The sequence below is a fragment of the Protopterus annectens genome, chromosome 13.part0 (assembly GCF_019279795.1).
Source record: "Protopterus annectens isolate FY-2018-M chromosome 13.part0, PAN1.0, whole genome shotgun sequence".
Classification (NCBI taxonomy): Eukaryota; Metazoa; Chordata; order Ceratodontiformes; family Protopteridae; genus Protopterus; species Protopterus annectens.
In genome coordinates, this window is record NC_056747.1 from 341,432,079 (window position 1) to 341,448,399 (window position 16,321).

General features: G+C 41.9%; 1 protein-coding gene across 1 annotated transcript in view; it reads left to right on the forward strand.

The window, feature by feature from the left end:
• The window catches only part of UPF1 (UPF1 RNA helicase and ATPase), a 3,097,516-nt gene that overhangs the window by 2,995,814 nt on the left and 85,381 nt on the right, over nt 1-16,321 (forward strand). Inside the window, exon 22 of the mRNA XM_044054826.1 lies at nt 9,855-9,977. Coding sequence (XP_043910761.1) covers nt 9,855-9,974 — 120 coding nt within the window. The 3' untranslated portion in view covers nt 9,975-9,977. The remainder of the gene's footprint in view (nt 1-9,854; nt 9,978-16,321) is intronic.

The window sequence follows — 16,321 nt, forward strand, 5'->3', positions numbered from 1 at the left end:
AGGAAGGTTTACTCAAGTAAGTGGAAGTGTTTCTTGATCTGGGCTTGTCAGCATGTCCTGGATCCTTTCACTGCGCCATTTCCGGCCATCTTGGAGTTTCTGGCAGACATTTTTAATCATGGAGCCAGCTTCTCTACAGTCAGGGTGCAATTAGCAGTGATCTCTTATTTTCACTTAGGTGAAAATTCGGCTTCCTTGGCTTCATCTAGGCTTTAAGGCCTTTTTGAAAGGTACCTTTTTACTTGGGCCTCCAGTTAATGCCCCCTTGGGATCTCACCTTGATGATGCAAGCTCTGATTTCTACCCCCTTTGAACCAGCGGCTATGGTTGAGTTGCAGTTCTTGTCTTAGAAGACAGCATTTTTGATGGCAGTTACCTCAGCCAAGAGTCTGAGATCCAAGCATGGTCTGTCAAGCCTCCTTATATGGTATTTCGTAAAGACAGGGTCTCCTTGTGGACAAACCCATTATTCCTGCCGAAAGTAGCATCAGAGTCCAATATTAACCAGGTCATTAATCTTCCAGTTTTCTTTCCAAATTTTCAGAATAAAGGAGAGTACAAGTTGCACTTGCTTGATATTCACAGACAGCTGTGTTTCTATTTGCATAGAAGAAAATACTTTTGTAAGTTTGATCAGTTTTTGTTTCCTTTTCTAAACCCTTCTTTGGGATGCCTGTCTCTAAGGTACTGTTGCTCAATGGATTTCTGAGTGCATTTTGTTGACCTGTCGAGCTGAAGGGTCATCTCCACCAGGGCATGTCCGGGCGCATTCCACCAGGTCTGTTGCTACTTCTGCGGCTTTTTGGTCCAGGGTTTTCTTAGATGATATCTGTTCTGCTGCTACCGGGGCATTATTGTACACATTTATCTCCCATTATAAATTGGACCTTCTTTCTAGGGGCAGGGCATCCTTCGGCTCAGCCGTGCCCCATAACATCCTTCCATGAGGACTTCCCAGGGTTCTTGGGTAGGTGGGGTCTTTGTCCCATGGGGTTAAATCAAATGAAAACAACTTTGATAAAAAGTTATGTACTCACCATAATGTTCATCTGAGGTGTTGCTTTTCATTTGTCTTCAACCATCCCTCCCTCCTTCCCCCTGCATTTTGTGGGCTGTGTAGTAGACTGGATGGAAGAGGCATAGCCCTTCTATGTTTTGGCTAGTTTCTCTCTTGATGAGTCCTGTGAAGATGCCAGGTCTATAGGCTAATGGTCTAGGTTGGAATGCTGCTGTTCCACAACGAACTTGATCTGAGGGGAGGAGGGATACAGGGGCATTATGGGTAGGGGAGGAGCTTGGACCCAGTGCTGGAGTATGCAGCTGAGTCAGATCCATGCCAGATCTGGGTTCCCACAGGTTGAAGACAATGAAAAGCAACAACTTAGATGGAACATTATGGTGACTAGATAACTTTTTTTTTAGACCATCTCTCAACCAGTATCAAAACTTGGGAACATAGTTTCTGGACCTTTCCTATATTTATCTAAAGGTTTCGATATGGTATCCCACCAGAAATTGCTTCAAAAACTAGCTTTGCTAGGGATACATAAAACTTCCCTGTCTTGGTTCTCCAGCCACCTCTCAAATAGGCAGCAGGGAGTAAAATGGCAAAATTACATCCCTTTCCTTCATATTGTAGTGGGTGTCCCTTAAGGATCCATTTTCGGTACATTGTTCAATATACTCCATCTCCACCTAGCTTTTAAACAAGCCACTAGTATACATTATGCAGACAATTCAACAGTCATCTGTTTTGCTAAAAGCATAGATAAATTAAAACAACTTACCCAAGAGTCTTTCTCCACAAAAAATGAGGTATCAAAATTTGCCAGCAATCATCATTATAGGACACATTGTTTGGCCTTTAAAAAAAAAAAAAAAAAAAAAAAAAAATTCAGAGGTTAAGGCATTACTCTACATTTTCCCTACTAGTTACTTGCCATAAACAGATGTTCTTTGTGTTTCACTGTTGCAGTCATTACATTTGGGTAATCTGCTGGCAGGTTGCCCGCAGTCGGCCTGAATTACATTATCCAGACATATGCCCTAATTTAAAAAATATTCTCCAGCTTTATATCCTAAGTTAATGGCTGAACTCCATTGACAACGTTAACTGTTACAAAAGGTAACAATTCAGCTGGTGACATTTTATTCCTCTTTTCTGGACAAAATTTGGAACTCCCTTCCTCTCTGAGAAACACGGTAAAAACTCTTTTAAGGCGCAAACAAGTGAATACCTTAAAAAAAATACAGCTCCTCAATGATAAATTTCTGCCCCTTACTTTCTCCTTTTCTTTATAACCACTATACCCTTAGTTATTGGTCCATAAATCTCTTCTTTACCCTCTACCTCTCTTCTTCCTGCTACCTATCCTAAAATATTTTCTCTTGCCTCTTAATATTAATCTTCCATTTTCTTCTTTTTCTCTCCTATCAAGTTCAGTTCCTAATATTTCATAGCTCATTATCTGATGTTGATATTAATAGTGTGTTTAAAGTTTTTGTATTTAATAATTACTTGTATACCTCTTTTACTATGTTTTTTATTTAATGTTGGAACTTTTCCCAGTTCTCCACTGAAAAGGGTTAGCTTTTTGCCCATTCGGACTCTCCTTATAAAGAAATGCAATAAATTAATTCAGTTTGAAAAACTAAGTAAAATGATGAGCCAAAAGACTGATTATTTCTAGCTCCATCAGCTTTACTTTGGTTGAAATGTGTGCCAGACTGTGTTCGAGGTTGAAGGCACTGGAAATTTAGAAGTATATACTCTTATTGTGATGGATGTTGCGGCATATCCCTTCTTTCTTCCATGTTGGAGGGCAGGATGGAGGCCCAGCCCTAGCTGTTTGAACAGTCCCTGTACTGGACTGAATGCTTTTTCACTTGGAGTCCCCTTCCCCCTTTAAAAGACTTGAACTCCTTTTCTGACAGGCGTGATTGTCCGCCAGTCGATCCTTTATTCGAGTAGTATGGAAGTTTATACAATGCTAATCTCCTTTTCTGGTGACTTCGCCTTTTCTGGATGACCTGATTGTGTTGTGTAGACAGTGCTTCTACCCTCCCCACCGGGTGTGTATCCAGTGATTGAATGCTGTCCATTCCATTTCATTCATTCCACAACTGATGGATTCAGATCTGAGAATCTGATCTGACTCTGCCACTTCTACCAGATCCACTCTTCCAAATCTCTTGAACTGTTCTTTACTCATAATGCCCCACCAATCCAACACACTTCAAATCTCATTTGTCGCCATGCATATCCAGATCCTGTTGCTTTCAAGGATTGGGAGTTAATTTTAAAGATTTTGTGAGCTTTTATATGCTTTGGTTTTTTTTTTGTACACTTTTATTTGAAAAACCTATTTCTTACTCTGTAGTGTGTCCTTTACACCAACATTGCTGGTAGTTGTTCCTTTCTTTTCCTTTCTATTTCTCCTTTCTTATTATTTAATTTCTTCTTTTTGTAGTGTTCCAGTATGACCGACAAGCCTACCGTGTTTAAAAAGTGCATTATATGTGGGTATAAAGTCCCTAACTTGGATGCCCACAGGGATTGTGTACATTGCTTTGGGCCCCACTCATTTGGACGCGAATTGCTCTATTTGTTCTGGGCTCAATTCCAGAGCTATTGGTAATCGGAAAAACAAGCTAGCATTGAAGTGCTTTCTCCCTTCTACTACTACTATTTCCATAGTTTGGGCTCAAACCCCCTCTAAGAAACCAGAAAAGGGGAAGCCAAACTCCACTTCTAAGGCTAGAGAGTCTAGCAAGAGGTCATCAGACCACTGTTCCTCATTGGCTCCTTCATTGGCGCCTCCAACAAAAATGTTAGTCTGATTCAGCCAACTTTGGATTCTATTGGTTCTAAATTGGTCTCTCTGGATCTAAACTCCACTCCTTCCAGATCCAGTCACTTCATGGATCCTTTCTTTGAGGGATCCCCCACAGGCTTTCAAGACCTCCATCCTCCACATCTTCTGTTGGGTCTTCCAAAAGCTTATACAAAGATGATGTAGGCAGGATGAGAAAATTTCTCAGAGCTCAGATAAGATGGGGGTGCTCCCAGATATGAGAGCCAGTCTTTGTCTACTTCCCCCTTGGTCTCTCTTTTTCTGATCCGACCCACTGCTTCAGAGCCCTGGGATGTGAGACCCCAGAGGTGTCTTCATTGAGTCCGAACACAGTCTTTTCTTTGACTCCAGTAACTACTTTGAGTCGCTCACCCCCTAGTCCTTCATGGCCAAAGCGTAGGCACTAGGTCCATGTGGTTGGGATCAACTTCAGAGTTCTCTGAACCATCTCTCCTCCTTGGGACTTCGGAGCTGGACAGCTCAAGTCAGACTTTTTACTCTGATGGAATGCTTGTGATATTGCAGGAGCCAACGGATTGGGAATTACCTGCTCCTTTGCTGTCAGCTTCTGTTTCCCCTGTTCTGCCTTTGTGGTTGTAAGGAGGGCCTTTTCTTTATCTTGAGAAAGGACAACCCTGCTCACCTTGGATCAGACAAATTTACATCCTCTGATCCTCATTCATCCATTCCAGTGGGGCAGCCAGCCCAATCAAGTGTTCAGTTGGTACCTTGGGACATCCTCATTTCTTCAAATACTTCCCCAGACCCACCCTACTGAGGTAGTCCTTTGGAAGAGGACGTATAAAAAGAGACCCCTAGATTCCCCTTAGGAATCTCTCATAGAGGACAATAATTTTGATGAAGAGGAAGGGTCCCCCAGATATCCACATGAAGATGTCTCCTTTGGAGACATCCTAGAACTCCTAAAACAAAGTTGGTTGCTCCACCGATACATCCTCCCAGGAGGAATCTGTGTTCTGGAGGCTTTCAGGTCTGGCCCAACTTTTTCTTGGGTGACCTTCCTGCTGATTAACTCATAGATCTTGTTTCTGGACGGGCGTGGAAGGAGCTGAATACTGTAGAGCTGATTCCTAAATGACCTTATGGTTTTTCTAGTTCCACTGATTACTAGACAGCCCAAGCTGTCCTTCCCAGTCCATCATATTTTGTCATCCTCTCAAAAAACATCCACTAGAAGGATGTACAAACATAAATGGAAGAGATTTGTATTCTGGGCCCTTAGCAGGGATATGGGCCCCTTTCAGTCTCTGTGTCATCTATTCTTGAATTTTTAGCTTCAATTTTCAATGAACGTGCTAGCTTTTCAACTGTTACGGTCCAGTTAGCTGCCATTTCAAACTTCCACCTTGGTGAAAATAATTCTGCCTTAGCTTTTGTTATATTAAGTAAAGCTTTTCTTAGAGGCCTTTTTACCTAGACTTCCTTGGGATTTAACTGTTGTGCTTCAGGCCTTAACCCAAACTCCCTTTGAAACATCAGCCAGAGCAGATCTAAAATTTTTATTTTGGAAAATCATTTTTCTGGTCGCTATCACATCAGTTAGATGAATATCTGAACTCCAGGCTCTCTTCCAAATCTCCTTACCTGGTTTTCCACAAAGACAGGGCATCTTTGTGGACCAACCCATCTTTTTTGCCCAAGGTAGCTTTGAGTGCCAACATTAACCAGGTCATTAACTTTCCCGTTTTCCTGCCAAACTTTTTAAGTAAGTGAGAGTACCTTCTCCATCTTTGGGATGTGCCAAGACAGCTTTGCTTTTATCTCCATAGAGCTAAGGACTTCAGGAAAATTGGCTAGTTGTTTACTTTTCTACTAACAGATCGGGCTCTGCAGTGAGTAGCTAGGGACTCTGTCCCATCAGTTGAGGAATGAATGATAACGACAACATCAGATAGTTATGTACTCGATATAACATTCCATCTGTGTTGTGCATTTTCATTCTTTCTCAGCTTTCCGACCACCTGCCCCTGTCCATTCGCTTCTGGAATAGCTTAAGAGTTTTCATAGGAACCTTTGATGTATTTCCATGTCACTGTTGCAGTATTCCTTACTAAAGGAATTCCTGCCAAGGGTAACCCAACTTCCGGCCAGTATACCAAAGCCTTAGAATTTTATAGACGTCTTGCATCACATGTAGGCTCCCTGCTCAAGATGTAGAGCATAAAGGTGATGTATGGATTTACACATCTCAGAACATCTTTGCTGGTAGTACAAATGCCATCATTGATCGTCTGTCTGAATGCTGCTCCTGTGTTGGTTATCAAGCCATGTTTAAGGTAAGTGCCTTTTTGGGCTTTCTTTTTATCCTTTATTTTTGTGAGTTTACATGTCATCCAGAAAGGGAAAATGTCAGTGTGGGAGGCAGATTCCCCTTAAAGATCATCACAAGCAGTCTCTCTTCTGTTTGGGTGCTTCCTTTGTTTGTTGTTTTAGCTCCAGCTGTTTTTTCCTTTCTGTCTTTAACGTTTTTAACATGTAGTCCCGTTATATCTGGAGGCAGCAAACTCAATCGGAGGTATGTTAAAGTGAGTTCTTATCTTTTTTTTATACTCAGGCTGAGGAGGTTATCTCCTTTCCTTGAGTATTACTTCTCTTCTGTCCTTATGGGAAATAGAAATTAGAGTAAGCGATGAAGCCCTTGTTCCTGGGGTCCTTAGTTCTTTGGGAGATGCTACTCAGAAGTATATTGATCCTGATTGTTCAAACTGTTTAATTCTAAGTACCCTAGAAGTCGAGCAACCTCATGAGAGGAACATATTTGCTAGACAAAACAAACTACTACCAGAACCTCAATTTAAACACCAAAACAATCCCCAAACGTTTTGGGCAGGTATTAACTGACATCTTCATCCAGGACAATCTACTATCCCATCCTTATCAAACTACACCCATAAATCCCCAGAAACTGTCGCCACTGCCTTTAATAACTTTTTCACTAAAACTGTTCAGTCCTTAGCTAACAAGTTTACTCCCACCCACTCTAACACACCCACTCTCATCCCCCCTTTAACTTCCAACCGGTCTCTTCCACTTTTATCCAATCCCTTATCAAAAAACTAAAACCAGCCACCCTTTCTGCTGACCTCCTTCCTGCAGAGTACCTACAAAAAGCTGCCGATGCCATATCCCCTCAATCTGGAAAATATCCCATGTTATCCCACTCCACAAAGGTGGAAGTTCAACAGAACTGTTTAACTACAGACCCATTGCCATTCTCTCACCACTAGCCAAATTAATGGAGAAGTGCATTCATAAGCAGCGTATGGACTTCTCATTCAGAATGGTCTGCTTGCCAACTCTCAGCATGGCTTTAGGTCATATCACAGCACCATCTCTGCCCTCCTTTCTTTTATAAATACCATATTCCAAAATGGGAACAACAGGCTATCTTTAGCCCTATTTCTAGACCTGCCAAAGGCCTTTGATATGGTCAACCACAAATTACTCATCCGTTCCTTAAAATCCATCTCCTTAGATAACCATACTATTCAGTGGTACCTAGCCTATCTGAATGGCAGACAACAGGCTGTATTATGGCAGGCCGAACTGTCCACCCTACCTCTCACCCTTGGTATCCCACAGGGCTCTGTTCTAGGTCATCTTCTCTTTTCTATCTTCATCAATAATCTTCATACCATCATCCCTGATGCAACCTGCATTCAGTATGCAGACTATTCTACCCTGATCTATACAGCTTCCTCCCCTTTAGACCTGCAAACCTTAACACAAAACACATTTAACATAGTTGAAGATTGGCTCTCTAATCACCATCTGTTAAATCCCAACAAAACTAAACTGTTCCTCTTCACCCTCACCAGTAGATCAGCCCATTTTCCTTCTCCATAACATCCAACAATGGTACCTCTATCTCTCCAGAAATCCATACTAAGCTTTTAGGAGTATTAGTGGACAATAATCTCAAATTTGATCGCCATATCAATAAAACTATAAAAAACATTAATAAGAAGCTTGCCTCATTATATAGAAGCAAACCTTTTCTAACTCCATTAGCTAGGACTGCAGTCGCTCGCTCACACCTACCTCTCTATCCTTCTATATGCATCCTCCATACTCTCCAATTTGAGCAAAACTGAAAACTTAGTAAGCTCTCTCACTATTACAGCCATATTGCCATATTTGCCATAGGCTTAACATGTAGGGCACACCACTGTCAAAACCTCAGTCTTCTTGAGTTGTTAGAACGGCCTAGCCTACTTAGCTTATAGTAGCACCCAAAATTCTGTACCACTTTGAAAATACTCCGGCACTCAGAAATATCGTAAAGCCATACAGTAATTCAAGACAATTACGATCATCCATTAAACTGTTGGTCCAAACCCCCAAAGCCATTAACTCAGCAGGCGACTCCCTGTTTGCCAACGTTTTTGGTAAAACTTGGAATTCGCTTCCATCTAATCTTCCCCTTGAACCTTTAAGTCTCTTCAAAAAAAGCCTCAAACCGTATTTTAAAGAGCACTGGCTTTGTCCCTGTACCTAACCCTGATTAATCACTACTTATTCAATGCCTTATTTAAATTAATATTGTACGCATCTCTTGCTCATAATAGCTTGCTGCATCCTGTTGTTTCTGTATATTATTACACACTGTGTATATTGTGAGTACCACTAGAGGGCTTTGTAAATATGTTTGACTCGTATCTGTTATGTTCTGTCTGTGTTATCTGGAGTTTTTCTCCCCGGGCCTCCGCTGAAAATGGACATATATCCAGTTGGACTATCCTGGTCAACAAATGTAAAATATTTAAGCTGCCTTCATCATTAAGATGTTGGAAATGCTGAGTTTAGCTGTAGTCTAAGGTGTTTCTATTTAGGAGTAGTTGCCTATGTTTCCATAGTTTCTTGTTGCAGATTTTGTTGCCACTTCCCATACATAAATCTTCTCAGTAATGGTGGTATACTACTACAGTTCTTTCAGACTTGGTAGTATTACTGCTTGGGATTTAACCCCACCATCGAATCAATCATAGAGGACCTTTGATGTTAGATATTGAAATTAAAGGGTAGGAAGGTCACACAGACAAACCAGTTAGTTAAAACTACAATAAAGACTCAACCAGTTTAGAGACTTCACTGTATAATACCTTAAACCTCCTGTAGTGGAGACCCATAGAATATATGCAGATGGCCCCCTTAAGGAAAGTACCATTATTTCATCTGCATGGCTTCTGAATAGTCATGACTTGTTTAAATTTAAAGTTCATTCAGGCCAGGAAAGCCAACCCCCCCCCCCCCCCCTACATGTGCATATGTCTCGTGGACCTCGACTACAGGAAGTTTAAAGTGTTACACAGTGGAGACTCTGTCTTAGCTAAGTCTTTTAGTTTTTTTTTAAATGGTGGTAGATATACATCTGGTAGTCTGTGAAAAAAATTCCTTTTTGATGTTCAAGTGTTTGTCTCCATCCCTGTTTTGTTGGCAGTCCTTCCACTCAGACTTTGCTATTGTTACCCTGTGTTTGTCAGGTAAGTATATATTTACAAGTCATTTTTTAGCAGTGGGATGCTGTATCTTCATTGTTCTTGCATTAGAAAAGGCATGCACATGTCCCCAGGGTGCAGGCATTTTTTTTAAATGCCTATTGCTGATTGATCAGAGGATAATACTGCAATAATGTATTATGTTAAAAAGTAACAGAAATGACAAAAATGAATATGTTCATATTAGAAGTACAGATGAAGTTGTTCACTTGACTTCAGAGTTTAGGGGCATGCCTAATGGAATTTTATTGCAGTATCACATTATTTCTGGAAGTGTTTTTAAAATATAGAGAATTTCAGAGGTATAGCCTTTGATAGAAGTAAACATATCAACAATTAGTAGTTATGGGGGATGCAAATGTCATGAAAATGACATTAATTAAATTAAAATTATTTGTCTACAGTTCTAACACTTTTTTTTTCTTTTTCGTCTTTATTAAATATTGCATTAAACTGAAGTCTTTGTTTTCTCTTATAACAGGACAGTTACTTGGGTGATGAATTCAAGTCTCAAATTGATGTTGCTCTTTCTCAGGATTCAACATACCAAGGTGAACGTGCATATCAACATGGTGGAGTGACAGGGCTGTCACAGTACTAGAATGTAAGCATACACAGCTAATAGGCTGAAGTTCTTTTCTTTCCTGAAAAAAAAACATTTCTGTTGATGTGCAAGTATAGTTTGTGTGTTTGTGAGCGTGTGTGAGATCACAAGTATAAGCTGTCCATTTTTCAATTTGTTATAGCTGCTTGAAACCAGAGGGCAGTACTCCACTTGAGAAGCAGAATGTATTATGTAAGAGTTGAAGACTTCTTGGAATGAGTTTTTTTTCTCTCTGCACAGTGTGGTGCTTATAAATTGGTCATTATAACTGCATTTTTGTCTCTCAACCCCTTTATGCCTTCTGTTATTACTTTAGAAGCAATCAGTGTTCTGAAAAATATTTGAAGCGTTGCTCTAAGTATGTGTGACACACTGACACTTTTTCCATCTTGTTTGGGTTGCATTGCTACCCGTGTTGGTCATGATAGTCCACTGTGTTGTACTTATGGGTAAAAAGGTAAAAGCTTTCCCATGTTATCATTTTCTGTGGAGTTAATTGGTAATAGTAATTTAAAAGTTTGGGGAAGGTGTGCGATTTTTTTTGTTCTGTTTTGGTTCAGCCGGAGATGAGCTTGCATATTGAATCAATTTTTATTTTGACAACCACTCGCTGTTTATTTCACAATATATTACATTTTCATTCCAGAGTTAGGAGAGAGAGAGAGAGGTTTCACTGAAAGCTTTCTTTATTTGGGGGTACCAATTGGGTTTTCTGTTGTGATTTAAGTCTTCAGGGAGATCCAGTCACATTCATGCTTGGGGGTACCCTGTATAAGGACTTTGCCTGGAGTCATGCAAATTAACTTGCCAACCAGTTGTAATACATTTCTGTATAATTTTATCATGTGGCAAGTATTTAATTTACATTTACCAAAAGTTGATGTGGTAGTCTCTTTCAAGTAAGAGGATGTCTGAGTTTGTTCAAAGGCTTCCAGAATTATAAACTTATCAGTGCTTTAGAACTTCTTAGCTTAGGGTTAACCTCACACAGTAGGACAGGCTGTAAAAGAGAGGCGCACCGATACCATCTTCATTTCTCTCTGCTGCAGAAAAGTGTTCAGAAGTCTGTACCATCCAGGGTGACCTTCAAAGTTATAGTAAGCACTCACTTTTCTGTATAGATTGATTCTTTTGGCTTACCTAATAAGATTTGTAGAGATCTTTGAGGTTCTTATTCCCAGAAAAAGTCATCAAGAAGTATGCTTTTGACTTGTATATATTTCACTAAGGGATTTCCCAATTTGTCTTCTCTGCCTGCGTTATACTCTTCAGGTGTTTTGACTGTAAGATTTATCCTTTTAATAAAAAAAAATTCTCTTGAAGTTGACATACATAGAAATACAAACTTCTGGCTGTAGGATATGGAGCAGCCACCTCTGCATCTGAAGGAGATTTGTCTTGTGTGTGAATAGGGCATCCCAAGTATTATGAGAGGATGGCTAAAAAAAGGTGTATGAAAGCTTCTTTACAAATTACATTTGTGCAAGTAAGCTTAACATAGCAGTAGATATTCAAATGATCACTGCTGCAGTAGCCTAATCTGTATGGGTTATGTCCTGCTAAGTATGTAACAGACAGCTTCCAAAGCTTCAGGCCAACCAACTTCAGTGCACCCAAACAACTCAAACTTAGTTGACTGAAAGGTTTGGAAGCCAAGCCCTTCAGGGGTTTCATGTCAGCAGATTGAGGGAGGCTGAAGCCCTGAGAAGGGACAATGCCAGGAAAGTAAAAGTCCACACCCTGACATAAAGAAATGGCAGGGGAGGTACTTGAGGGAGCTGCTCCTGCAGTAGTATTATTTGAACATTTACTGTTATGGTAGTACAGCTGGGCAACTAAATCTATATAATATGCATCACTGCTACAGTAGCCTAACGTGTGTGGGTAGAGCACTATAGCTTAACATGACAGGGACGAGGAAAGATAAAGGTCCAGCAACCCCTGGGGAAGTGGTACTTGCAAATCCAGTCACAGGCCTGGAGAAGGAATATAGTTTGTAGTGCTTTGTAAAAGTGTGCATATAGGACCAGGTTGTTGTTTCTAGAATCCAACCCTTTCCAAAAGTCATAGATGAAGCAAGGTTGTGTTAGAATGAGCCTTGACCCTGCCTAGAATAGTTTTGTTGTGGTGGGTATAATGAAAGGAAATTTCATTTTTTTCTCCTTACATTCACAAGAAAAGAACAACTGATCAGAAGTTCAAAAATATTTTGTTCTGTTAAGATAGAACCAGAGTTGCCTGTGGACATCCAAGGTATGGCATATCCCTTCTCCCTATTTTTTTAAGTTCTTGAAAGAAGACAGGGAGGATGGAGCACTTGGCTGAAAGTAAAAGTAAACTATGATGCGTACAACTTCAGGTATAAGTGAAGGAGTAGTTTTTAAACTAACTATCTTTGTGGAAAATAAATAGAAATAAAATTGAGCCACTAAAATATTGCAATTCAGATACTTCTCTTGCAAAGGTCAGAGCAGTTGGCAACACTATTTTCCGTATTAGGAACCCAAAGTCAGCCTGAAGAGCTGGTTCAAATGGAGCAAAAGTTAGAGGATCATCATTCTCATTGCTCCAGTACCCTTGAGGTTATATTGGTTGTATCCTGCCCCAGGATACAGCCACAGGCCAGCTTAAATCTCTGGCTCCCTTTCACACCTTCACTCTGACTTTTTATTGGCCTGCCCAAAGGAAAGAAATCAGAGTGAAGCAATCTTTAGTACTTTTTTGCTACCTTGAGAGGAAGCAACTCGGGAGGTTTTGTAGGAGTAGCATTCAGCCTCTTCAAGTTTATTTTTCTAGCAGATAACTCTCATCAGGGGAATTTTCCCATGCAGAATTGTTGCTCTTTTAAGAAAATGATTCTATATTTTATGTTATGTCTAACAGCAGTACTTCACTTAAAGACGTACAGTATTTTTTTCACAGTATCTGAAGTTTCTTGTCAGGGAACGACTGACTATGTCTTTCAAGGATGCATCTGCAGTCATCACATATGGGTTGTCCTGCCTCAGGCAGCCCTTCGGTCGGCCGGATTCCAAAGTCTGGGTCTGGCCTCGGCTGATGTCGCACTTTCCCCGATGTCAGAGCGTCTGGGGTATAAAAGCATCAGCCGACGCCATCTTCCTCGGTCTTTCTTGCCGCGTGGTGCCCGAAGCAGAAGCAGGTCGCAAGTGCCTGTCGGCCAGCTCCTGTGATTCAGCTACCGAAGACTTCGAAAAAGCTAAGTACCCTGTTGGGGACTCTTTCTTGCCTCAGCCGATGTCAGATAAAGTTAATAATTGTTTAACTTGTGGGAAACAAATACCTCATAAGGATTTCCACTCTTACTGCCTCCCCTGCCTAGGCCCAGACCACAGCGTCTCGGCCTGTTCAGCCTGTGCTTCCTTCAACCGACGAACTCTTAGACGTCGGTCGGAGTTTGCAGAGGAGTTTTTTGGGGCTAGTTTTGCTTATAAGATGCCGTCGGAGACTCCGACTTCGCATTTAGTTAAAAAACGGAAGGACAAGGACCGACACACACGGACTGCGGTTTCAGCTGAAACCATGGTCAGGCCTACCGCGAGTGTCTCGGTCTCGGCTGAAACAGAGTCCTTGGTACTTCCTATTACCGAAACCACACAACCGACTACCACGGCCCCAGAGGCCCCGGCCGAGTCGGTCATTGAATTACCTACTGAAACCGGTGTCCAGGAACCTTCCGACACCATTCCTTTAGATAAGTCTACTCCTGCACGTGGTGCAGCCAGACCCCCTGCTTCCATGTCCATTAAGGCTTTCTCTAGGGCTAAAGCTGCTAAACTTACAAAAGCTTTGCCTCCCAAGGTTTCCTCTCAGAGACCTTCTACTAGCTCTCAAATTCTTACCCTAGCAGAGGATCTGATCTCATTAATTAGAGGTTCCCAACCTCATCTGGACAGGGGCTCTCAACCTCCTCCAGACAAAAGCCCAGGGTTGAGCCCTCTGATCCCCAGTCCTCAGATGAGTCCACGGATGGCTCTGCTCTGTCAGACCATCAGGAGGAGGCTTATTCGGCTTACGAGGATTCTGATGCTGAAGAATCTATTCCGTCGGCCTCCCCTCCTGAAGAGTTTTCCTTTGGAAAGACATTACACACTATGAGAGAACATTTTCAATGGCAGGGTCAGGAATTCTCTGATTCCAGAAAGAGATTAAGGACCTTTTTACATTTACCTCAGCATAGGCCCTTAGCTATACCTCCTGTTTTGAATGTCATTGATGATGTGTACTTGGATGCTAGTACTGCCCCTGACTCTCTCCCTCTGGCTCCTGCCAAACCTGATAGGTACTACAGGGTCCCGGACTCACATCTACACCTGTACAAGGCCCACTCTGCTGATCCAGAAACTATTTCCCAGGGCCCAAAATGGGTTGCAGCTGCCACTGCTAAAAATCCTCTACCCTCTGAAAGGGAGTCCAGAGCATTAGAGAGATGGGGTAAGAAAGTGTATACTTCTGCAACTCTTTCCATGAGGGCATTAAATTGTCAATTTCATATGATACAGTACCAAGAGTATTTACTAGATGAATTGCATAAGAAACTGTCCTCCTCTGAACCCCTTGATCGCAAATCCCTTCAGGATCTGGTGCATAACTCCCAGCAGGTTAGTAACCATTTCTTGCAGTGTGGTTATGATGCATTGGAAGCTTCATGTAGATCAGCTATGACAGGTGCAGTTATACGTAGGCATGCCTGGCTGAAGGAACAATCTCTGCCAGACCATGTTAAAGCTAAGCTTTTGGATGCCCTATGGAAAAGCAAAAATTATTTGGTTCCACGGCTCAAGAGGTTTTAAAGAAATTTGAAGAAAAGGCAAAATCTGTGCAAACAGTTAAAGACTTTCTGCAAGTCCAACCACCGAGATTCAGCAGAAACTGGCCTACTAAGAATTGGTCCTTTCCGGACTCAGACAGATCTCAAAGAGGCAGGAATAGGCGTGCCAGAGGTAGAGGGCAAGCTAGAGGCTCCTACAGAGGCCGTCAGTGGCAGGCTCCCAACCAGAGAGGTAGTGCAGGAACTACAACTGCTACACCAGGACAGACTCAATGACTTTATTTTGACTCCGCCGACCAGGGCTCAATTAGAAGCACCTTTGGGCGGAAAACTTTCTTTATTCTCAAAGAATTGGCACAGCATTACAAGGGACACATGGACACTGCAAATAATAGACAAAGGATACAGGTTTCATTTCCACTCATTGCCAAAAAGGAAAGGCATGCCAGACCTGCCACCAAATCAGAGGGCAGAGGCTTTGAAACAAATTACCAACTTAATGCAAATGAAAGCCATAGAAAAGGTACCTCTTTCAGAACAAGGCCAGGGATTTTACTCCAGATTATTCCTTGTTCCAAGAAAAGAAAATCAATGGAGGCCTATTCTCGACTTGTCCGCACTGAATACTTACCTCATTGTGCCAAAATTCAAAATGCTGACTCTACAGCAACTCCTTCCCATGCTGGGCAAGGGGTCTTGGCTGGTGACTCTAGACCTCAAGGAGGCATACCTGCATGTCCCTATTCGACAAAGTTGCAGAAGACACCTCAGATTTCTTGCAGGGTCAGAGCATTATCAATTCTCAGCATTACCCTTTGGCTTATCTACTGCCCAGAGTATTCACGAAATGCCTGGCATCAGTAATTGCACACTGCAGACTTCAGGGGATTCAAATCTACCCATATCTGGACGACTGCCTAATACAAGCGGACAGCAAGCAAACTTTGTTAAAGGACTTGGACTATGCCATCCACCTGCTACAGGCCTTGGGATATACAGTCAACATCCACAAATCAAGACTGGTTCCATCCCAAAGAATAACTTTTCTGGGTGCGGATCTAGACACAACCACCCAAATGGCCTTTCTCACAGAAGAAAAACAAAAACAACTGCAAGTTTACTTCCAGAATCTGACGAGACAAACTCAGCTCACTGCAAGGAAAATCCTGCAGGCCCTGGGTTACATTGCATCTTGCATTCTTCTGATTCCGCAAGCAAGACTGCATATGAGAAAATTACAATGGTACCTAAGAAGTTTATGGACACAGCACAGTCACAGCTTAGAAACTCTGATCCCACTCATTCCTTGCCTTCAAAAGGAATTTCTGTGATGGGCTCAAGCCTGCCAGTCGAACAGCGGGTTGCCCTTCAGCAAGCCAAGAGCCAACCAAACCATCACCACGGACGCTTCAGACCAAGGTTGGGGAGCACACATGGAGGGCAGATGTATCCAAGGGCTATGGTCACAAAGAGAGCTGCGCATGCACATAAACCAAAAGGAAATGCTGGCAGTGATACACGCAATCGAGGCCTTCAAACCTTTCCTTCAGCAAGG